Source organism: Pleurodeles waltl, chromosome 2_2, assembly GCF_031143425.1.
Source record: "Pleurodeles waltl isolate 20211129_DDA chromosome 2_2, aPleWal1.hap1.20221129, whole genome shotgun sequence".
Taxonomy (NCBI): domain Eukaryota; kingdom Metazoa; phylum Chordata; class Amphibia; order Caudata; family Salamandridae; genus Pleurodeles; species Pleurodeles waltl.
The window spans coordinates 498,465,026-498,490,984 of NC_090439.1; the positions used below are offsets into that span (position 1 = coordinate 498,465,026).

Here is a 25,959-nt window from a genome sequence, read left to right on the forward strand (position 1 = left end):
TGTACAAAGTTATGCTGAAAAAATATCACTATGAAATCCGTAAAGCACGGATAGATGATGTAGCGAATAGGATCAGGGCATCCCCAAATTCTAGTAAGGAAACCTATCGGATTGTGAAGATTTTTCTTAAGAGTAGCCCAGGTAAGTTAGATCCTCCTCCTTCAGTACAGTGCTGTGAGGCAAGTACTCTCCCTCGAGAAACTAAACAACAACTATGATGCCTTAATAATCAGTTGATCAGGAGGCCGTAATAAATCATGACTCCCAGGGCTGTGGGCTTTCGCGTTTTCCCATTATTAATCAAGATGAAGTGGTTAATATAGCGAGCTCAGTAACTTCAGGGTCTCTGCTAGACCCTGCCCATATTGACATATTAATGAAGGGAAGGGATCAGCTAATATTGTCTTTGACCAAGCTTTACAATCTTTCTTTAGAAAATGGTCAAGTCCCTTCAGAGTGGAAACACACCATTATTCACTTTCCGCTACAGAAACCTTTAAGGGACCCTTTGAGGGTAGAGAATTATAGTCCTATCTTCCTCCTGCCAAGACCCAGTAAGATTCTAGAATAGTTTGTCAATGACAAGTTGTCAACGTTCTTGGAGTCCAATAATATCCTTTATACCACCCAGACATTTTTTTGGGCAGGTCATTGCACAGAAACTGTTCTATTAAGAGCAACTGAAGACCATAAGCAGATCTTTGACTCAGGTGGATCAGCAGCACTCATTCTTCTCGACCCGAGTGCAGCATTCGACAGTCTCTTATGGTGTGCTAATACAACTCCTGGAAAACATTGAGGTCCCTGGATCCATGGCAAGTTGGCTAACTTCATTCCTGAGTGAAAGTATTTTTCAGGTCCTTGAAGGATCCTGGTATTCCTCTAGTTACAAGTTGAGGTGTGGTGTCCCTAAAGGCTCAATGCCAAGTCCAACCATCTTCAATATCTATGTGCGCTCTTTATCAGATATTTGGGGGGGGGGGGGGTTGGGGGTGCTACTGGTCGAAGAGCCAGTTCTTGAGGAGTCTTCTGAAGGCCAGCAGGTCCTGGGTCTGTCGTAGGATGGTGGGGAGAGTGTTCCAGGTCTTGGCAGCGAGGTAGGAGAAGGATCTGCCGCCGGCGGTGGTTTTTTGGATGCAGGGGACTGTGGCGAGGGCGAGGTTGGCTGAGCGGAGGCTTCGGGTGGGGAAGCTGAGTCGGTTGTTGAGGTAGGTGGGTCCAGTGTTGTGCAGTGCTTTGTGTGCGTGGATCAGGAGCTTGAAGATGATCCTTTTGTTGATGGGGAGCCAGTGCAGGCCTCTCAGGTGGAGTGTGATGTGGCTGCGGCAGGGGACATCGAGGATGAGTCGGGCCGAGGCGTTCTGGATGCGTTGGAGTCGTCTCAGGAGCTTGTTTGTAGTTCCTGAGTAGAGTGCGTTCCCATAGTCGAGTCTGTTGGTGATGAGGGCCTGGGTAACGGTTTTTCTCGTGTCGAGGGGGGATCCATTTGAAGATCCTGCGGAGCATACGGAGGGTGTTGAAGCAGGACGCGGACACGGCGTTGACTTGCCTGGTCATGGAGAGAGTGGAGTCGAGGATGACCCCCAGGTTGCGTGCGTGGTCCGTGGGTTCCGGGGCTGTGCCTAGTGACGTGGGCCACCAAGAGTCGTCCCAGGCTGATGGGGTGGGTCCGAAAACGAAAGTAAAAAGCCTGGGCTATTTATTAAATCACAAAGTGCCCATGGCGTCACAGGCAAACAGAATTACAGGCACCTGTTTTGGCCTGCTGAGGGCCCTCCAAAAATGTTTAATGGTCCCCGCTAGAAGAATCATTATCCAGGGACTGATATTATCTCACCTAGATTACAGTAATTCTATGTACCTAGGGAATCCTAAAACAGCCATCAGGAAATTACAATGTTTTCAAACTGTTGCAGCTAGAATTCTTCTGGGGGTCCCAAAGTTTAGTTCAGCTACTGGTGTGCTCAAATCCCTGCACTGGCTGCCAATTTGGAGTAGGATTCAGTTTAAGACTCTGTGTGGTTCATCAGGCTAAATACAAGCAGGGCCCAAAAATTATACAACTGATTCTCCCTTAAATACCAAGGAGATTCCGGAGATCGTCCTCCCTGGATCTCCTGGTTATACCCAAGGTAAGAAGAGCCAGGGGTGGTGGGCAGTCTTTCCAAGTTATGGAATTCTCTCTAGGTGAGCCTGAGAAGCAAAAACAATTAGCTATGCTTTCACAAGCAACTAAAAACATTCCTTTTTCCAAAATCAGAACAAAAGGCGGGCGTTCTCCAGTATGTTTCAGCACTGGGAGGTCCGGCTCGGGTAGTAATGCACTTTATAAATCCAGAAATGAATGAATGAATGAATAGCCCTGAATGTCTTCATCAGCCCTGGAGTGTTGAGGGCGCATTAGTTCCGTTTTAATTCCCCAGTAATCCATCCACCTTTGCTAGATCTGACAGAGTTTCAGAGGGCAACCCCTAGATTGATGAACAGCCACCTCCAGCCCCATACAGTGATCTGGTCCTATTTTCCAAGCTGCAAGCGGGGTGGGGCCGCAGCGTTCCAATGCTTAACTATATAATCTTTGGTGAGGGTAAAGCCCAGGAATCAAAGTGCACGCTTATACCTATTTCCCCCAATGCCCTTCGTAATATGTAGAAGGACCACCTTAGGATCCCTTTGTTATGTCCAAGAGATGATCACACTCAAGAAAGAGAGACCCCCTTCACTTAAACCCGCCAAAATACATCCAGTGCTGTACAGCTCCACACAGAATGTAAGAAAGTACCCTTAGCACACCACAGGGGAGATATCGAGGTGAGGTCACCAGACCCATGTGCCACAGGCAGTGACATGTATAATAGGCTGTGTGCAAGTATTTTTATTGGATAAGGCAGAGACAGGTCGAAACAACAGCCTTTCTAGGTGCCCACCCAGCCACTTGTCACCTAACGTTTCAAGATCCTGTTCCCATGCCGATCGAAGGGCGGGGAGTGTATTAGTGCTGTTGGTGACCAGGGTCTGGTAGATTTTTGTGATTTTATGTGACTCGTGGACTCCCAGGAGGAGCTTACCCTAGAGGGGGCTGAATTCAAGGTTTGTGATGTGTTGTATATAAGGGGGTGAAGGCATGACTGAGCCAGAGGTAGTGTTGGAATTGGCTCTAATGGAGGTGATATTCTAACTGTAGGTCCTTATATGATTTCAACACAGCACCCTGCATCGGCTATCATGGAGATCCCAATGAGGTCCCAGGGCCAAAAAACTTCCAGCTGGGACACCTGAAGTAACGTACGGCCCTACCAAAGGGGTGTCAGCTCCATCAGTCAACACCATGCCCTGCAGATCCCTCCTCCAGGGACCCAGGACCACCCAGGCATCAGGAAGCCCATGCCCTCAAAACCCCCCAAAAGATATAAGACGTGATAGGTGTATCATTAATAGCCCACTTCTCCAATGCATAAGCAAGGTATTCTTGGGGCCCATACCATCAGTCATTAAAGGCCAACAGGTGAGAGGCAGTGTAGTAAGCATAAATGTCAGCAGCAGCAACGCTCCCGCAGTAGGTCGATTGAAAACATGCCTTGAGAACAACCCTACCCCCTCGCCCCGTCCACTCATATACAGTGGAACCAGGCCTGAGGGACAGGGTACAGAGTATGGGTGGTTCTGTAGTTGGTACTATAACCGTGAGAGGGACACCGTTCCAAAGATTGCCGACCTGCCCATCAACGACAGGGGAAGATGCAACCAGGTCCAGACCTCGTCCCTCATCTGAGCCAAGGCAGGGAGCAGATTTCAAGTCACTGTCTGATCCAGGGATACAAATACACCCAGGTTTCTGAACTCTCCAGTCACACATACCAGGCCCAGGGCTCACAATATCCAGAGGTATTCCCAACTACCTACATGACTTGCACAAGGCATGGCCCCGCGATCTCTGGCTCCGTAAGAAAAAAAAAAAAAAAGAGGCAATCATTGGCGTAGAGAGTGATTCTATTGGAAAGTCTGGGATCCCATCTGCACACCTGGGTATCCAGTCTAACCCATACCACAAGGGGCACCACCGCAAACAGGAGCGGGAAGAGGGGCAAACCCTGCCTCACCCCTCTATCAATCTGAAAGGGCTTTGATACAGCACCTGCCACTCTGACCGTTGCAGACTGGTCTGTATAAAGGAGCCATACATACGAGAGAAAGTTGGGGCCTTCTCTGCAGAAGGGCAAAGAGTCCCACTGGACAGAGTCAAACGCTCTGTCCATGTCCACAAAGAGCAGGGCTACCAGCCTCTCAGGACAATCCGCACTAGCCAGCGCATTATGAACCCAGCGAATAATGTGTCATGTGGCTTGGCGGGGCACAAAGCCAGAATGGTCTGGTTGGCCCAGATCCTGTATGTGCATCACAAGTTGACGCGCTAGCATCTTGGTGAGGAGCTTCACCTCTGTGGTAAGGTGGGAAATCGGGTCCTCTCCTCCAACGGCCTGGGCGGTTTCAAAAAGACTGCTATCTCCCCCTGGCATCAGTCCAATGCGAGGGGCTCTTCCTAGAGTGGCGCATGAAGTAGGTTCAAAAGAGGAGTGCCAGGTCGTGGCAAAAAGGCCTTAAAAATTTGCACAGGTGTCCACTTGATACTGAAGCCCTCCCTGTCTGCATCTCAGACAGGGCAGAGGCCAATTGCTCAGCCGTGATATCTTCCTCCTAGGAGGCTCTGGCTCCATCAGAGTCCAGAGAGGAAGGCCCTCAACAAACAAGTCTTTGATCAAGTGACAGAGCCCCCCCCCCCCCCCCCCCCCCCCCACAGGCATAAAGCGCTTCATAATAGATGGCAAAGCAGAGAGTCACCTCCTGTGGGCCCACCAGCATCTAGCCCGGTTCGTCCCCAATCACTGGTGCTATGGAGTGCCCACGGGTTGATTGACAAGAGTCTTTGTAACATTTTGCTGGGCTACTCGCCAGACTAGTTTGGCCTAATCAAGAAGTAAGTGCCGGTACCCAATTGTCGCTGCACTACGTATCCCTCTGGAGTCCTGCCCAACAGCTCCAAGGACCCTATCTGCTGCTCAGGATTACTAAGGGCTTGCTCTCATCTGCTGTGCTCCCTGGCAGAGAAGCTAATATCTACACTGCTTAGGGTGGTGCTTCCCAAAGTGCAGTAACAGAGTGAGTCGTGGCCGAATTGAGGATGAAATACTTCCTATGAACCAGAAGATGTGCAGTCTATATGTTGGATTCTGTCAGTGCCATGGGGAGAGGCGCCATTGAAACTTCGGCCTCAGGGGTCCCACACAAATATGGAGGACAAATGGGGGGAGTGATCAACAGACCTTGTGTTAGGATATCCGCTTCTGCCACCCTGTGAACATACGTGTTGGGGACGAAGAGATAATCAAGGCGAGAAAACGATCAATGAGTCTGTGAGAAGGTGTATGCAGTGTCCAAAGGGTGGTGGGACCTACATACATCAGAAAGACCCAAGACTGCAAAGATGGAGGTTAGTCTGGATTTCCCAGTATCCAGGGCCCCACCTCTGCTGTGCCATCTATCCGTATGGGGGTCCATAAGGCATTCCAGTCACCTCCTATTACAGACAGGCCCTCCAGAAGGTTTCCTCATAAATGTAACACCAGGGCAACAAATGACTCATCCGTGGTGAGGGAGCATAGAAACAGCCAATGGTAAGGTGTTCCCCATAGATGGAGCCAGAGACTATCACATACCACCCTAGGCGGTCTGCCCAGATCCTAGTGTGCCTGAGGAGGATCCCTCTCTTTACCCATCTGTAGGTTTGAATGTAGGAAAGTTAAGTAGCAGAACGCACACATGCAATTTGTTTTCACGATCAACTACGTGAACGTAACAGACTTGATTATTCAAGTATTGATGGGAAATGAATATTTATCAAGAAAGAGCCCATGAGATAGGAGAAACTTTTACTGGTTCTAGAGGTCACCTGTTATCAGGACGATTGTTGGTATGAAAGAATAAACGATTTTTTTTTCTCCAATTTATACTTCCTTGAAGCATGAGTTCTTCTGTGGGCAAGTGAAGAATAACATGAGCTGCAGCTGCATGGGAGGTTTGTGATCACATCTGCTAAAAGCCATTGTACTTCAGGGGTTTGTACTGTGTGCGCCCTTTAGCTGCTTTGTAAATATCTGACTGCGTGATGTGCAGTGATGAGCCAATTTACAAAATTATCAGAAGCCACACTGAGACAGTATACACACATGTACTAACTATGCCACTGAGAAAATACTCATCATGTCCCCATTTGTATTGTGCATTTTTACCCTTAATTAATCTTGTGATGTATTTCCATGAACATCTGATGATTTAAGAAGGAGTTTTACCAGACAGGACTGATTTCAAAATCAGCAGCAGCCAGCCCATTACAAATCCCAACTGCAATGCAAGGGCTGCTGATCTATCCAACATCAAGGGGGCTGCACCTGTGATCAAAGTGAGTGGACAAGATGGGAGGTCACTCACAGATGCTAAGGATGCTTGATCGATTTCCAGATCCTTGTCAGAAAGTTAATTAGGTTCAACAGAGGGGTGCAGTCCTTCATTTCTTCTTGCCATTTGACACACTGGAACAGAGACTCCCTAGTGACAGATATCTGGCAAGATTTACACAATAGATCGTGAATACTAATTTTACTCAGAAGTCCACATCATCCATGCACGTACAGACTCATTCTATTGTAACCCAGACACTGCCATGAGGATGGGTGATGTTGAATATTTGGGGGTGCACACTGTTGGATGCGCACTGTTGGATCCTTTGAAATAAATACAATCCAGTTATTTTTGGACTGGACGTCAAACTGCTTGCTTTTGTGCACTCAAATTACGGGGTCCTGAATGGGGCATTGCCAAAAACAACAAATGCCATATCATTTCATTGTATGTTGATGATGCACTGATCTGAGGAAGATTGAAATACCCTTCCTTCCTTAACAATGTTGTTGGATGACTTTGAAAATGTGTCCGGGTTGTGATTTACGTAGGACAAATCCGGTTTGTTCCCACTGTTCAGGCACTGGATGGACAGCAGATGCATCTCCCACAGACAGTGCTGTGACTCATGCTTGACACAATAAAATATTTAGGGGTTAATGTATATCACTAACAAAATGACCTGGTGGATGGCAACGTAGGAAGAGCAATCCAGTAGCAACTCAATTCACTTTTGGGATGCACTTCCGCTGTCCACACTTGGTAGAATTGCTCTCTCTAAAATGTTGATCCTACTGAGGTTACTGTTTCTTCTCTGCATTACCGTCATTCTAGAGAGACAGTTCTTTAGAGCTCTGCAGTCTCTAGTAGTCACAGAGATATGGGGTGATGGTAGACACTGAGTGGCAATCTCCCAACTATATGCCCCACTAGGTATCTCCCAACTATATGCCCCACTACGGTAATGTGGACCGGGGTGCCCAGTTACAAGTTATGCTTCACCACGACGCAGCTACATCGGCCAATTCAAAAGACTGCAAATGCCCTGGATCCAAAGACTAGGGACAATTTGCTGTTGTATACCCCGAAACTTGAGTGATTTATGGATGGGGCTAGAGTACGGGCATCAGTCAACATCCTTTTACAAACTGCATGGTGATGTTGGCAGAGATATATTTGAAGGAACCCAAGCACCCAACCATATGACCCAGCACTGCCCTTGTGGGCGCTGCCAGGATGCACCACATTATCCAGGGTGCACGACATGCTTCTTTGGACCGGTGTATATACAGGTTTGGGATGACATGTTTGAGAATGAAATATTAAGATCCTTCGATAATTTAAGTGAGACACTCAGATTGGGCCCTGGCCATTTCCTGCTTTATGCTGCAGTGGTCAACTGGGTATTGGAATAGCAGAGAAATGGTGCCCACTACCTCGCAGCCACTCCAAGTAATGTTGAAACCTGGCACACACGTCTTTACTCTACACTGTAACAAACCTCACGCCTAATACGAGAATTTCACCAATGCATAAAAGCACTGAAATATACAGACACAAGAAGCCTTGTAAAGGTAGATTTTACCTCGAATGAATCCGTGGAGACGCTACTGTGCTGCTTACTTCTAAACAAGATAATTGAATATATTAGCACTACAATTAGGCTTTTTTGCATACACTGCAGTGCACAGAACAATCAGCAAAGAAGAAGCAACAGCTCAGACACCCTACAGTTCTTCTAGTACAGATACAATTTTTAAGAGCATGACTTTGATGCTGATCCTATCACCCTGCGCCAAAACAGCACACCATCAAACAGCCACTATGGTGGTTTGTGGGGCCACCAGACAACACTGACAAGACGCCACAAAGAGTTTAAAAGTAATAGGGAAAAAATCTTAAAGAAAAGCAACACAAACCTTCATTTGTTTATGGTTTTTTCTAAGGTGCGAGACACCACGTTCTGCCTAAAGTCCTCCACAAAATAGGGACAAACATGGTTTATAGCATTGCTCACACGAAGTTCTGCAACTTGCTACTAGCCCAACATCATCTGAGTTCTCCACCGGAGCGGCTGTCATCTTTTTAGATATATTTTTTCAGTCATGCAACTTCCGTTATGAGCAAGAGTTAGGTAACAGAATAAAAGGTGGGAGAAATAGTGAAGTAGAAAGGCCAAGACAAATTTGGTTTTAAGTAAGGCAGTAATACTTAGTCATTTACGCTGTGATACTAGCTAACCTTCAATATCGGATACAAAATCTGTAAAGTTAAGCAATCTACTACAGCCTAAAAAATTATGAGCATGGACAATGCAAGCCACATGTTATAAGTACTTTATATGAGACTTTATGTTTGAAGGTTAAGCCCAACAACATGTGGGGACTTGGAATATCCCCCTTGATGCATAAATATAAATAATTAACTCTTCTTTGAACACTCTTTTGGAACACTTACCCGGGATCCCTAATGCTCCTGGAGGCATTTGTTGCTATGTGTCTGCTCTGCTACATGCATCAGATCTGGGTTTGTCTTAGGTGTCTGCTATCCCTTCCTGTTTGCTATAAATTGTTGCCTCTGGTCAGGACTGTGCCGTCTCTGCTAGCTTGTCATGCTAAGGTGCTAGGACTATGTTTGTTCTTTTACTGAAAATTAAACCAGAATGAGTAATGGGAGGTCTTGAGCCTTGTACTGAGGCTTCCGTGCCAGGATGAACTGCATTTCCTGCCCAACATGTATTCCACCGATTGTCCCACTCTTTCCTTCACCCACAAAATGTCAATGTAGACCTTTCCAAATGATGACCTCCCGTGTATGTACTTAGATGTCAAACGTGATGGCCTCCCTTGTGTGTACTTAAGATTTCAAAATGGAGTACAACACACCTATTATACACTATAACTAGCACACCCAATTCGGTCATATCAGCCTGAATTGACATCTTACATCAATGTTGTTGTTAAACAGTTTTCTTACATGGCACATATCCACTTGGTTAAGAAAGAAGTGAAAACACTGAGCCTCGTACAATGGATGATTGAAGCCTCCGAGGAAAAGCTAGAACAAAGCCAGAAATGTTCCACAAAGGCTTGAAAAAATAAATACCTTACCTTAAGGACTTTGGCATTCACTGACTCTTTCTCTTTGTAGAAGAAGCGCACCATTTGAATGGTAAGGTAGGCAGGTAGGCGGCGTATTTTGTTCTAAAAAAGATTTTTAAGTGAATTATTTATAGAACCCTCCAAGATTTTGAAATCATATTTCTGTTCAACATTAAAAATTAAAAGCAAATTAGTGGGCAAATTCACTGAACTAAACGCCATGGTAGAGTGTTTCAAATACGTACAAAAATGCTAGAATGGAACTAAGGTACAAGATCTGATCATCAATAAGAAGTAGCTGCAAATTAAAGAGAAAACAAATCAATAGCAATGCATTTTCTAAAAGCCACATCATCTTTTGTTAAGCTGAAGGTAGTTGAGAAGACCATTTGACAATGTGGATATAAGCATACAATGTTCAGCCATCCTGCTATGTGTAACATGCAGCATCTTAGTCAATTTATGACAGGATGAGTGAAGGTAAGTTCCACAACTGGTTTGTAAAAGGAGATTTTATCCTGAAAGAAAGCTTCCAATAGACATTACAAAACACTTAGAAATTTACCCAGTGTTCCAACAGGTGCTAGTGCTGGTCTCTAAAAGCTGAAGAGATGAGCCTGGAGGCCACATTTTGTTCGAGCTACAATCTTTACCTGAAGTAACAGGGAATTGTTAAGCAAAGGCAATCTGCATAATACAGTCTCAACAGAACAAGACACATCCACTAGTTCCCTGATGTGCGACCGCTCAGTGTAGGAAGAGAGCGTAGCTGAAAAAATATCCATTTTGCCATCCTGCTACTGAACAAGAGCCAAAAAAAAAAGGATAAACACAATTCTGACCCAGTTTGAGGGAATCAATTCAAACTAGGTGGTTTATCCCCCTTTTCCATCTTCAAATGCATAATTATTAGTTTTTATCTTGGAAAACCAGCTTATGATGAGTAATGATTAACTGGATAGTAAAACTGTAAAAATACTAAAACTCAATTCAAGAAAACCAACCAGTCCTACCAAGTAATTTTTGCACAGTGGTTCAAGTATTAGTAATTTTACATCATGACTTCAGGAATACTATGCTCATTGGGTCTTCCTTAAATCTCACTGTCCCCTTAAAAATCCATGCTTATTTCTCATGGCAAATACACCTCAACAAAAGTTAAAATAAAAAATTAGCATGTTCTCTCAATGCGTTGGACTGGTAGCCGCTTTGTCCCACATACAGAAAAAACTCTTCAGCTGAAGAAAACATCCCCTACCTGTACATCCTATTGATTAACTCATTAATTTCAAAGGGCCTCATGAGCAGATCACTACCTCAGAACAACAATTTTAAAATCTAACAAGCTCTGAAACACTGGAGTACCGACTGTGATCCAGAACTCCTTCCCACAAACCTGGGAATACGATGATTGTAGCAGTCACTGATGTCCTGAAGCAGGACTTTAAAAAACGCTACTGTAAGGAAATGCCTCCTTGACATGGTTACCCCCTGACTTGCCTTTGCTAATGCTAAGTTTTGATTTGAAAGTGTGCTGAGGCCTGCTAACCAAGGGCCCTGATGCCAGGGAAGGTCTCTAAGGGCGTCAGCATATCTTATGCCACCCTGGGGACCCCTCACTCAGCACAGACACACTGCTTGCCAGCTTGTGTGTGCTAGTGGGGATACAAAGACTAAGTCGACATAGCACTCCCCTCAGGGTGCCATGCCAACCTCACACTGCCTACAGGTATAGATAAGTCACCTGAAAGGATTCGCCGGTACACAGATCTTCTTAAGGTAAAGTGGGTTTATTCAGAAGATATTTATAATACAGAAACACCTCAGCCCACAGACAGTTTCTCTCCCTGTTCTCTTTCTCCTTCTCCAGTCCTCCAACTGTCGTCTCCTGGGAGACCTTCACATTCTAAACCCCATTCTAACCTAGAATACCACACATCTTCCCCTCATTAACAAAACTTAAAAAAACAAATATGTATTCTTAACACAATGCTATAAATTGGAAAAGAAAAAAACAAACAAACCCGCAACATACAGTACAATTATAGAAATTGTAATTGAAAATTGAAACAATAAATAATATGAAATACAGTGCATTCATTAAAAGACATATAAAGTAAGAAAAGAATAAGTGCAACTCTCCCTAGAGTAATGAAATAACTCTGTTGCACATATTCTTACATTGAGATAACAAAATCATCTAGAGACTTAGGATGTCTAGAGACCCTTGAGCTTCTTCTTAGTGCAGTATGGCTATCCCCTTGCTCACATTTCTCTTCATTCACTTTCCCAGATTTTTCATCACCATCCCCAGAGATTTTTACAATTCTCCCAATGTTCCAAATCCTATGATCCTCTGTCTTTACAGCATTCTTCATGACTTTTATCACTTTGAGAGGAGAAGAGAATTTAGAATAAGTGTTAGATAAACCAAATCGCGGATTTCTCACTTTGACAACATCACCCACTGAAATCACAATTTTCTTTACCGCCTTCCGTCTGTCAAAATTCGCCTTTCTTTCAAGAGTTTTCCTAATTTCCCTGTCTATTTTATGTTCTAAACTACACCCCAGGTTATACTCTAACCCCACCTTGTCGTTAACCCAAGATGGACACATCTGCGTATTAGGTTTTCTGTGCCTAAACAATTCAAAAGGTGTAAGACCTGTACTTGTATGTGGAGTTAGTCTGTAATTCTTGATTTTGTTCACAATCTCCTCTCTCCAACATTTGTTATTAGCTAGAGCTAATTGAATTGTTTCCTTTAACACCCTGTTTAATCTCTCCACCATGCCATTAGTCTCAGGATGATAGAGAGAAGCCTTCTTATGTATAATTCCCTTGTTACTAAGGAATCTCTCCATGTTTTGAGAAACAAGTTGCACACCATTGTCAGTGAGAATGGAAGAAGGAATCCCCTCCCTATCAAAGATCTGATTAAGAAAGTCTATGACAACCTGAGTTTCTACTGAAGAGGTGATCCCAATCTCAGGCCATCTAGAATACATGTCTATCAAAACCAAAACATACTTGTCAACGCTGGAATATCTAATAGGTCCCAGGATGTCTAAAGAAACCTCCTGCCACGGTTTACTAGGTAACTCCCTCACCACCATGGGTTGAACTCTACACATCCAAGTTTTGTCAGCCCTGGAACATTCCACACACTTCCTAACACACCGCTCAATTTGAACATCCATACCCGGCCACCAGTATGCAAGTCTCAATCTTTCTTTTGTCTTCGAGATCCCTGGATGACTCTCATGTGCTAAGGATATTAGCTCATCCCTTAATTTCTCCGGAGGAATAAGTTTAGTACCTCTCAATAATAGACCTTCTTGAGAGGACAACTCGTCTTTGACCCTCCAAAAACCACATAAATGCTGATCTAGTTTTTCAGTGCCATCCCAACCATATTTGATTTTTTTAAGAACCTTTTGCACCACTGCATCATTACATAAATTACTCCTCCATTCACTCTCCCTAATTATTCCTTCCCTAATCAGGCAAACATCAAATTCATCAAGATACTCAACAAATTGATCCTCAGATTCTGAGACTTCATTCACAAGTCTAGAAAAACAATCAGCAACAAGATTCTGCGCACCTGGTATATATTGTACCCCGAAAGAAAATTCCTGAAGAGCCACTACCCATTTCCTGATCCTACCCGAAATGATATCCAGCCCTTTTTTCTCAAAAATTTCTTTCAGTGGTTTGTGGTCGGTTTTCACAAGAAACTTGTTACCCCAAACAAACTTCCTTAGTTTGTTCACAGCCCAAAATACAGCCAGTGCTTCCCTCTCAATTACCGAATAATTTGATTCTGCTCCCTTTAAACACCTTGAGATGAACAGTATGGTTTTCTCTACACCATTATGAGTTTGAAGTAACACAGCACCAAGACCTTTTGCACTAGCATCAGCCATGATGATGGTTTGATGACTTGGATCAAAGCTTTGCAAGCACGGAGCACACTTCAAGAGATGTTTCACATTCTTAAATTCATCTTCACATGTTTTATCCCATTGAAACGTAACACCCTTCCTTACTAATTCCCTAATGGTTTTGGTCTTCTCCGCAAAGTTGTCTACAAATTTACTGTAGAATTCAGCCATCCCTAAGAACTTCATTACTTCCTCTTTTGACGTAGGACTCGCAAGATTTTCAATTGTATCCACTAAGCCCTTTCTTGGTTCAATACCAAGAGCAGAGATCTTGTGACCTAAATAATCAATTTCTTCCAGATTAAACTTGCATTTCTCTGCTTTCAACGTTAGGCCACTTTCCCTTAATCGCAGAAGAACCTGGCGAACCCGCATGTTGTGTTCAGAAATGCTCTCACCATACACTAATATGTCATCTTGATATATTTTGACCCCTTGGATTCCTTCAAGAACTTTCTCCATAGCTCGTTGAAAAACTGCAGCCGCAGAAACTAAACCAAAAGGCATCCGAAGAAACTTGTAAGTACCAAAGGGCGTTATGAAAGCAGTCAAGTCTTGAGAATCCTGATGAAGTTTAATCTGATGGTACGCGGAGGTCAAGTCAATGGATGAAAAACATTTAGCACTACTAAGAAGAGCTAACATTTCGTTAATATTAGGTAAGGGATAGTGATCTGTTATCACACATTTATTCAGCTCTCTCAAGTCAATACATAGTCTTGGCTCACCATTAGCCTTTACTGCCATCACCACTGGAGCCAACCACTCAGTGGCTTCCACTTTTTCAATTATTCCATCTTGTTCTAGTTTTTCTAATTCTTTTTTCATCTTCTCTCTCACCATCAAGGGAACACCTCTCACTTTGCTGACTACTGGAATCACACCCTTCCTCAACTTGATCTCATGAACATACCCCTTCAAACAACCTAGTTCAGGATGAAAAAGACAGGAGAATTCTTGTTCATAAGACGGTCTACCATTATCCACAGTATTAATACAATTTAAATCTTTCAACCTAACCGAAGGAGACTCATTGGGATCAAGGTAAACCCTTAAATCTCTCTGATGAGACCAACTAATGAGAGAATCTCCTCTTACTGAGATGTAAATTTTACCAGCTGTGAATCTATCCATGTACTGAATGGAACCTATGAAATAACCCAACAGCTTAATGGGTTCACCCCCATATCCTTTTGGAGAAATATCTGGTCTGAACAACTTAACACCAGTTCTCAAATGTTTTTCAAAAATACTCAAAGGAATTAGAGTGATCTTAGCTCCAGAATCAAACATCATAGGTATAGAAACTCCCTCAATATGTACAACTTCTACTGGCCCACTAATTCCGTTTTTTATTTGTAAAACAAACTCTTTTGGAGAATCTTCATCTTCCAGCGTTATTTCTTGAACATTTTTCTTTTTTAAATTAATATTCTTACAACATGAAGCAAAATGACCCTTTTTGCCACAATTTTTACAGACAACCTTCCAACCTAAGCACCCTTTGAAATTGGCATAATGACCGAACTCACCACACCTATAACATTTTCCCTGTACATTTTTTTTTAACTCTTGGGTCACTAAAATTATCTTTTACCCCTTTTTGAGAGCCCATTTTATCTCGTAGACTACATCCTTGACTGACATAATGGACTTCATCATCCCTTGTTTGAGAATTTGTCTTCCTGATTTCATCAAGACAAGCTAAACTATGTTCATGTGTTTTTGCAATAGATACAACTTCATGAAGTGACGGATTGTCTTTAGTCCAAAAGGATTCTTTTGCTTTGTCGATGTTGCAGCCCAACATGAATAGATCTCGCAGACGCTCATCCTTACTACTCCCAAAACCACACGTGGAAGCTAATTTTCTGAGTACTGTAATGTACTCTTCAACAGATTCTCCAGATCTTTGCAGTCTTTTCCCAAAATGATATCTCTCTAAGACTGTTGAAATTTTGGGTAGATAGTGTAAGTCAAGCTTTTTTATACAAATTTCGAAATCATTGAGGTCACCAGCATCGTCAATTGTAAGTTCAGGTAGATTTTCAAAAACTTCCTGTCCTTCAGGACCTAAACAATGCATCAGAAGAGACATTTTCCTTTCTGCACTTAAGGATGTGCCACAAACCCGAGCATAGTGTGCAAAAACACTTTTCCATTTTCTCCATGGAATCAGTGGTTCACCAGGTGAAGATAAAAAAAACGGTGGGCAGGTAACATTCTGCATTTTGTAAAATCTTTACAGAGTTAGATGTATAAAAACTCTATAGAATTGAAGAAACAGTCACAGTAATTGTGAGACTGATCCTAAAAATGTCGTTCTAATATGTCTGCCAGGATGATTCCTCAAATGCAATTGTAAGCTTGGAAAAGACTCGAAACAAATGGCGTCCACAATGTCTGGGTGAAAGCGAGGCTTGACACGCTTTGTAAGACGAGTGCGTTAAAACAGGAAGTAGAAGGGAGAGAAAAAAAACAGCGCGTGCGCTCGTTACCTGAGCAAAGCACGAGAGTCTGTTCGTCTGCTCCACACGCACGCGGCACAACCAAAACAAAAAAAACTAAGGCACCCAGGGACTTCAAAAGCAGCAGCTCCGGAGGTGCGCTGAGCCGCTCCAAGTGCCCAAAGTTCCTCGTCGCCAGTGAAAGGATTCGCCGGTACACAGATCTTCTTAAGGTAAAGTGGGTTTATTCAGAAGATATTTATAATACAGAAACACCTCAGCCCACAGACAGTTTCTCTCCCTGTTCTCTTTCTCCTTCTCCAGTCCTCCAACTGTCGTTGTCTCCTGGGAGACCTTCACATTCTAAACCCCATTCTAACCTAGAATACCACATCACCCCTCTAGCAGGCCTTACAGCCCTAAGGCAGGGTGCACTATACCATAGGTGAGGGCATAAGTGCATGAGCACTATGCCCCTACAGTGTCTAAGCAAAACCTTAGACATTGTAAGTGCAGGGTAGCCATAAGAGTATATGGTCTGGGAGTCTGTCAAAAACGAACTCCACAGCTCCATAATGGCTACACTGAAAACTGTGAAGTTTGGTATCAAACTTCTCAGCACAATAAATGCACACTGATGCCAGTGTACATTTTATTGTAACATACACCCCAGAGGGCACCTTAGAGGTGCCCCCTGAAACCTTAACCGACTACCCGTGTGGGCTGACTGGTTTTAGCAGCCTGCCACACTCCAGACATGTTGCTGGCCACATGGGGAGAGTGCCTTTGTCACTCTGTGGCCAGTAACAAAGCCTGTACTGGGTGGAGGTGCTTCACACCTCCCCCTGCAGGAACTGTAACACCTGGCGGTGAGCCTCAAAGGCTCAGCCCCTTTGTTACAGCACCCCAGGGCACTCCAGCTAGTGGAGTTGCCCGCCCCCTCCAGCCACAGCCCCACTTTTGGCGGCAAGGCCGGAGGAGATAATGAGAAAAACAAGGATGAGTCACTGGCCAGTCAGGACAACCCCTAAGGCATCCTGAGCTGAGGTGACTGACTTTTAGAAATCCTCCATCTTGCAGATGGAGGATTCCCCCAATAGGGATAGGAATGTGCCCCCTCCCCTCAGGGAGGAGGCACAAAGAGGGTGTAGCCACCCTCAGGGCTAGTAGCCATTGGCTACTAACCCCCAGACCTAAACACACCCCTAAATTTAGTATTTAGGGGCTCCCCAGAACCTAGGAACTCAGATTCCTGCAAGGGAGAAGAAGAAGAGGACTGCTAAGCTGAAAAATCCTGCAGAGAAGACGGAGACACCAACTGCTTTGGCCCCAGCTCTACCGGCCTGTCTCCCCACTTCTAAAGACACTGCTCCAGCTACACTTTCCACAGGGAACAGCGACCTCTGAAGCCTCAGAGGACTTCCCTGCATCTAGAAGGACCAAGAACTCCTGAGGACAGCAGCTCTGTTCACCAAAGACTGCAACTTTGCAACAAAGCAGCAACTTTGAAACAACACCCGTTTCCCGCTGGAAGCGTGAGACTTGGCACTCTGCACCCGAAGCCACCGGCTCGATTTGTTGAGAACAATCACTTCAGGGAGGACTCCCCGGCGACTGCGAGACCGTGAGTAGCCAGAGTTGACCCCCCCTGAGCCCCAACAGCGACGCCCGCAGAGGAAATCCCGAGGCTCCCCCTGACCACGACTGCCTGCTTCAAAGACCCGACACCTGGTAAAGGCACTGCATCTGCAGCCCCCAGGACGGTAAGGATCCGACCTCCAGTGCAGGAGCAAACACCAGGTGGCCCTCTCCCTTGTCCAGGTGGTGGCTACCCCGAGGAGCCCCCCCTCCCCCCCCCCGCATCGCTAAAGAGACATCTTGGTCTCCCATTGATTTCTATTACAAACCCAACGCTTGTTTGCACACTGCACACGGCCACCCCCGAGCCGCTGAGGGTGTACTTTGTGTGGACTAGTGTCCCCCCCGGTGCCCTACAAAACCCCCCTGGTCTGCCCTTCGAAGACGCGGGTACTTACCTGCTGGCAGACTGGAACCCGAGCACCCCCTTCTCCATTGAAGCCTATGCGTTTTGGGCACTGCTTTGACCTCTGCACCTGACCGGCCCTGAGCTGCTGGTGTGGTAACTTTGGGGTTTCTCTGAACCCCCGACCGTGGGCTACCTTGGACCCAAACTTGAACCCCGTAGGTGGTTTAGTTAACTGCAAAAACTAAAACTCTTACTCCCCCCAGGAACTGTTGAAAATTGCACTGTCTAGTTTTAAAATAGCTATATGTGATTTATGTGAAAACTGTATATGCTATTTTGCTAATTCAAAGTAGCAAAAGTACCTACCTGCAATACCCTTCATTTGAAGGATTACATGTAAATCTTGAACCTGTGGTTCTTAAAATAAACTAAGAAAATATATTTTTCTATACAAAAACCTATTGGCCTGGAATTGTCTGAGTGTGTGTTGCTCATTTATTGCTTGTGTATGTAAAACAAATGCTTAACACTACTCCTTTGATAAGCCTACTGCTCGACCACACTACCACAAAATAGAGCATTAGAATTATCTCTTTTTGCCACTATCTTACCTCTAATGGGAACCCTTGGACTCTGTGCATACTATTCCTTACTTTGAAATAGTGCATACAGAGCCAGCTTCCTACAGCTACCCTACACAACTTTAGCGAGGCTAACTTTATATCATTCTTATAAGAAACTTGTTGAATGTTTCCCCACTTACACTTGTAACAGGTTTCATAATTGGATGTGTCTTAATAGTGCACTGTAAAGGACAGCAGGTGTGACTTCATGTTTACTGAACATTATTTGTATTTTTATCGATTTTATCTATTACTGTTTTTATTATGTATGAATTATGATAATTTATCAAAGCTACAATAAACAGTAAACCACTATCAATGCTCATGGCTTCTCTCAATTCCAGTTCTCGGTTCCTTGCCGCTCTTCCAATCCCCTCCTTACCAGCAACCTATGATATATGAGATTCGGTCTCTGTTCCTATTTTAATGCTTTCTTTATAAAGAGCTTTGTTGCCCCTTCAAGGTCTGACGGCGCTACAAAATGAGTATATAAAATGAGAATAAATAAAATCACGGTGACTCATCCAAACTTCATCACAAACTAAAAAGAGGTACAACAGATTGCAAAATTTGTAACACAAAATTAGAAAGAAAAGGGACTCTAACAACCATGAATCTCTGTTTTACTTTGGATGGAAACAACCGATATTCAACTATGTGGATCAACTGGAAATTGAATTAATGACTCCCTGGGAAGATTTTTGAGATGTGAACTCCTCATCTGTGGTTTGATCAGAAAAGTACTGTTAAAAAAGATTTTTTTTTTAAACTGCATTTCACAAAGTGACCCATTTTAGGGTGGTCACGCCCAGTTTTTTTTAAATTTGCTGGTAATCTTGAACCCCAACACTGGGGTGCTGCTATTTAGTGCCCGGTGTATGTGCTTTGACCCACAAAGCATGCTGAAATTACTTTACAGCTGACTGATACATTTACCTTTCCTATAAGGCCATAGCTTACAGTGCAGAAGTACACCAATAGCATAGAAAGTTTAATGCCACTTCTGGACTGCAGCACCTATTGTGCCATCCACTACAGTGGTAGTGAGACATGGCGTCAGGCCAACCCCATACAGTCTGACAAAGGCAGCTTAAACCCTGTTACATATACCTGTTAAAATCACCCTTTTGACAGGCAGAAAAACCTAAATCATCCGTAAGTGCACCTTGATGCCCACAAAGTATGAAGCATAATATTTAAGAGTAGAACAGGTGTGAGATATTAGAAATGGTATGTTGCCCCAGTGACTAGGCCCAAAATGGCATTGCCACTGGCCAGGCTGTAGCTGGCACATGTGAAAAGTCAAAGTACAGATTATACACTTCAATTTGTAACTTTTTTACATTTAACAGCTACATACTTAATTTGAAGACATATTTAATAACACTCCAATCTAATGGTTAAGTCAGATTTTCATTAAATATATTGGAAATGCAACTTTACAAAGGTTACCTTTACCCAGCTTAGAGCTGCTGGAGGTTCATTTACATTTGCTCTCCAGCAACTGTTCAGCCTGTATTTGGCCTGAATTAGGTGTGAAAGTGGTGTGAAAACTGCTCCCAGAGCAGAAACAATGGGCCGGGAATGAGGCAGTGTTTTCTGGGGTGGGTCTAGAAACTAAATTTACTTAAGAAAAGCCTTCCCTGCCATAAGTAAATGTGACCCCAAGAGAAGCCACAGTTTTTGTCCCCGTAGTCAGGCTGGCACCAAACCCAGTGGAAGGAAAGTTACCCCCAGAACAGGTTTAGAGGACCACAGAGGAAGATACTACTCATTACCCTGGCACTACCTCTGGATGACACATAGGCTCAGCACAAAGGGAGAAGGGTTTTCCCATCTTGGATTCGAAACAGAGGGGCATGGTGGGACTGCATGCAGTAGTGAAATTCTGAACTGCCAAACAATTAGTTAGGGTTGCGCCCAGGAACTATTACTCCTGGAGTCACACCCACCTACTCGCTGGTATCGGGCATAAATGAGGCATCCCAAGGCGCTGTTTCAGAACACTTTCTGGACCTACAGAAGATCAGAAGAGAGCTGGACCTGCTAGGGGTGGGTGGGGGGAGGGACACTGTTGGACTGGACTAGCCCCTTCTTTTGCCCAGGACAAACATATGTTCTCCAATGGTCAAATGGCTGGCCTCCTGTGTGCCAACAGGGACAAAATAAACTACAAGAGGCCTTTTTCTGGAAATGCCCATCAGCAACTGGACAAGCCTTTGTTGTTTCCCTCTTCTTGACACGCTGGCAGTCTCTATGTGACCTCCACTTTGTTCCTGGGAGTCTTATAAGTGTACATGGTTGTTTGGCCACCAGAAAACACCTGGAGTCTTTTAAAAACTTTTCTTCCAGAGTTCTAGAGCTTAAGAGGATTTGCAGGGAAAAACTATCCAACCAGCAGATCCACGGAATCATATTAAATGTTATCTTCCTCTCACTCAAGGCTCCTGCCACCTTCGAAAAATCAGTTAAGTCCTATTCTCTCTGGGACTTAACAGATGTTCAGCAAGAAATCTCCAAAGCTCCAGAGGGTCCAACAGGCTCCAAATATCCAGCCACAATTTCCACTAAGAGGATTTTCGTTCTAAAAAAGTGATAATGTCCCTTCCTACTTTGAGACTTGGAAACTTTCAAAGGGACGGATCCACTTGATCTGATTAAAACTCCATTACTTTCTGCCTCTGCCTTTCTGCCTTTCTGCCTCAAATCACGCCCAGGTTCTGGTCTACCGTTTGGCACAGTAAATGGGAACGTTTGACAACATGCAGGTAAGCTAGAGAAGACTGTGTTGAGTCTATTGTAACCTGATTTCTTGGCACTGATTGTATTCCAAACTACTGGTAGTGGAGACAGCTCACCACTCACCCAGTCCCAACGCTGGAGGTAGTCCAGCCAGGCCAGTTATTGCCAGATTATTAAACTTTAAAGGCAGAGACATAGCTCTACGCCTTACTCATTAGAGAACAAAACTTCAATTAAGGAGGTAACAGTCTGATTATACCATGATTTCAAACTAGTGGTGCAGGAAGCCAGTCAGGAGTACTGGGCGGTAAAGCAAAAACGACATTAGATGGAGTGTGGGAACACCATGCTCTATACAGCACACTTAAAAATTACTCATTGTGGCAAACAGCATATCTTCCTGAACATGCAGCAGAGTTCTGTGTATCTGAAAAAACTGAAGAACTGTGATCAATTCAAAATAAATGTGGACTGCAATGAGGAGGCATTGTTACATGATAGCAAAACGTAGTGAATTGGAGATTAAAACGATCCTATAATATGTTTTTAATGCTCAATTTCTATTTTGATAGAAACAGTGCAGGATTAAAAAAAAAAAAAAAAAAAAATCAGTAAATATCGCAACACATAATTAACTCCCACAGTGATACTTACAGATTAATGCTGCATTAATAGGGCTTAGAGAAAATAGTCTGTTCCTGCTGTTTCATCGTCAGATGGCTGAGCAAGTTGCTATCATGGAATTTTCAGTGAGTTACTGGGGCAAAACAAGGGACTAGATCACATGTTAATTCTCTTAAAGAGCTAATGATAGAAGGCTCATTGAATGATTCTGCTGGCCACCTACATACTTACAGCAGAAGCAGGGTGTGCACAAAGGCTTATCCAGGGATAATACCCTGTATCCTAGATGCATGGTGGCTAACTACTACACAGAGTTCACACAATGTGAAGTTTAGGGGCAAAAAAATAGGGATTTGGGAGGGCATCATTATATGTTAAGGTGGAAGAACCAACGTGAGAGGTAGGTGGATGTTGGAGGATATGTGCTAGTGTAGTTAAAGTGTTGATAAGTGTAGGAAGTTGGCTCTGTATGTGCTATTTCAAAGTAAGAAATAGCATGCACAGAGTCCAAGGGTTCCCCTTCGAGGTAAGATAGTGGCAAAAAGAGATAATACTAATGCTCTATTTTGTGGTAGTGTGGTCGAGCAGTAGGCTTATCAAAGGAGTAGTGTTAAGCATTTGTTGTACATACACACAGGCAATAAATGAGGAACACACACTCAGAGACAAATCCAGCCAATAGGTTTTGTTATAGAAAAGGAAAATGTCACTTACCCAGTGTACATCTGTTCGTGGCATTAGTCGCTGCAGATTCACATGCTGTGCATAGTCCGCCGTCTGGTGGTGGGTCGGAGTGTTACAAGTTGTTTTTCTTCGAAGAAGTCTTTTCGAGTCACGAGACCGAGGGACTCCTCCTCCTTTGTTTCCATTGCGCATGGGCGTCGACTCCATCTTAGATTGTTTTCCCCGCAGAGGGTGAGGTAGGAGTTGTGTATGTTAGTAATAGTGCCCATGCAATGGAATGAATAAGTATGTACAAGATAAAGGTTAAGGTAATATATTTACAAATGTACAAATGTTGGAGATTACTTCCAAACGGCTACAGGCTCCCGGGGAGGCGGGTGGGCGCATGTGAATCTGCAGCGACTAATGCCACAAACAGATGTACACTGGGTAAGTGACATTTTCCGTTCGGTGGCATGTGTAGCTGCAGATACACATGCTGTGCATAGACTAGTAAGCAGTTATCTCCCCAAAAGCGGTGGTTCAGCCTGTAGGAGTGGAAGTAGTTTGAAATAAAGTTCTTAGTACAGCTTGACCTACTGTGGCTTGTTGTGCAGATAGCACGTCTACACAGTAGTGCTTAGTAAATGTGTGAGGCGTAGACCATGTTGCTGCCTTACATATTTCGTTCATTGGAATATTTCCTAGGAAGGCCATGGTAGCGCCTTTCTTTCTGGTTGAGTGTGCCTTTGGTGTAATAGGCAGCTCTCTCTTTGCTTTAAGGTAGCAGTTTTGGATGCACTTAACTATCCATCTGGCTATACCTTGTTTTGATATTGGGTTTCCTGTATGAGGTTTTTGAAATGCAATAAATAGTTGTTTTGTTTTCCTAATTAGTTTTGTTCTGTCAATGTAGTACATTAGTGCTCTTTTGATGTCTAATGTATGTAGTGCCCTTTCAGCTATTGAGTCTGGCTGTGGAAAGAACACTGGTAGTTCTACTGTTTGATTTAAGTGAAACGGTGAGATAACTTTTGGTAAGAATTTTGGATTGGTTCTTAGAACTACCTTATTTTTGTGTATTTGAATAAATGGTTCCTGTATAGTAAACGCCTGAATTTCACTTACTCTTCTTAGAGATGTAATGGCAATGAGAAATGCAACTTTCCACGTTGGGTATTGTATTTCGCAAGAATGCATGGGTTCGAAAGGTGGACCCATGAGTCTTGTTAAGACAATGTTGAGGTTCCATGAAGGAACAGGTGGTGTTCTTGGTGGTATAATTCTTTTTAGGCCTTCCATAAATGCTTTAATGACAGGTATTCTAAACAGTGAAGTTGAATGAGTAATCTGCAGGTATGCAGATATTGCTGCGAGATGTATCTTTATGGAAGAGAAGGCCAGATTTGATTTCTGCAAATGTAGTAAGTATCCTACTATATCTGTTGGAGATGCATGTAATGGTTGAACTTGATTATTATGGCAGTAGCAAACAAATCTTTTCCATTTACTTGCATAGCAGTGTCTAGTGGATGGCCTTCTAGCTTGTTTTATGACCTCCATACATTCTTGTGTGAGGTTTAAGTGTCCAAATTCTAGGATTTCAGGAGCCAAATTGCCAGATTCAGCGATGCTGGGTTTGGATGCCTGATCTGTTGTTTGTGCTGTGTTAACAGATCTGGTCTGTTGGGTAGTTTGACATGAGGCACTACTGACAGGTCTAGTAGTGTTGTATACCAAGGTTGTCTTGCCCATGTAGGTGCTATTAGTATGAGTTTGAGTTTGTTTTGACTCAATCTGTTTACTAGATATGGAAGAAGAGGGAGAGGGGGAAAAGCGTACGCAAATATCCCTGACCAATTCATCCATAGAGCATTGCCTTGAGACTGCTGGTGTGGGTACCTGGATGCGAAGTTTTGGCATTTTGCGTTCTCTTTTGTTGCAAATAGGTCTATTTGAGGTGTTCCCCAAATTTGGAAGTAAGATTTTAGAATTTGGGGGTGAATCTCCCATTTGTGTACTTGTTGGTGATCCCGAGAGAGATTGTCTGCTAGCTGGTTCTGGATCCCTGGAATAAACTGTGCTATTAGGCGAATGTGGTTGTGAATTGCCCACTGCCATATCCTTTGTGCTAGGAGACACAGCTGTGTCGAGTGTGTTCCCCCGTTTGTTTAGATAATACATTGTTGTCATGTTGTCTGTTTTGACAAGAATGTATTTGTGGATTATGATGGGTTGAAATGCTTTCAACGCTAGGAATACTGCTAACAATTCGAGGGGATTTATATGAAACCTTTGATGTACGTCCCATTGTCCTTGGATGCTGTGTTGATTGAGGTGTGCTCCCCACCCTGTCATGGAAGCATCTGTAGTTATCACGTATTGTGGCACTGGGTCTTGGAAAGGCCGCCCTTTGTTTAAATTTATACTGTTCCACCATAGAAGCGAGATGTATGTTTGGCGGTCTATCAACACCAGATCTAGAAGGTGACCCTGTGCATGTGACCATTGTGATGCTAGGCACTGTTGTAAGGGCCTCATGTGCAATCTTGCGTTTGGGACAATGGCTATGCATGAGGACATCATGCCTAGGAGTTTTAACACCATCTTTGCATGTATTTTTTGTGTTAGATACATGGCTTGTATGACTTTGTAAAAATTTTGAACCCTTTGTGGACTTGGAGTGGCTATCCCTTTTGTTGTGTTGATTGTCGCTCCCAAGAATTGCTGTGTTTGGCACGGCAGAATGTGTGACTTTGTATAGTTGATGGAGAACCCTAGTTTGTAGAGGGTTTGTATGACATAATCTGTGTGGTGTGAACACTTTGTTAGGGAGTTGGTCTTGATTAGCCAATCGTCTATGTAGGGGAACACGTGTATTTGCTGCCTTCTGATATGTGCAGCTACTACTGCTAGACATTTTGTAAAGACTCTCGGTGCGGTTGTTATACCGAATGGCAACACTTTGAATTGGTAATGTATTCCCTTGAATACGAACCTTAGGTATTTCCTGTGCGAGGGATGTATCGGTATGTGGAAATACGCGTCTTTTAGATCTAAGGTTGTCATGTAGTCTTGTTGTCTCAACAGTGGTAATACGTCCTGTAGCGTGACCATGTGAAAGTGTTCCGATTTGATGTAGGTGTTTAGTGTTCTGAGATCTAAGATTGGTCTCAGTGTTTTGTCTTTTTTTGGTATTAGAAAGTACAGTGAGTAAACTCCTGTGTTCTTTTGTGGACCTGGTACTAATTCTATTGCGTCTTTTTGCAGTAATGCTTGAACTTCTAGTTGTAGAAGGTCTAAATGCTGTTTTGACGTATTCTGTGTTTTGGGTGGGACGTTTGGAGGGAGTTGGAGAAATTCTATGCA

At 43.7% G+C, this 25,959-nt stretch overlaps 1 protein-coding gene across 1 annotated transcript in view; it reads right to left on the bottom strand.

Annotated features, from left to right (window-relative positions):
- The window catches only part of USP14 (ubiquitin specific peptidase 14), a 372,282-nt gene that overhangs the window by 138,929 nt on the left and 207,394 nt on the right, over window positions 1-25,959 (bottom strand). Inside the window, exon 12 of the mRNA XM_069219990.1 lies at window positions 9,567-9,659. Coding sequence (XP_069076091.1) covers window positions 9,567-9,659 — 93 coding nt within the window. The remainder of the gene's footprint in view (window positions 1-9,566; window positions 9,660-25,959) is intronic.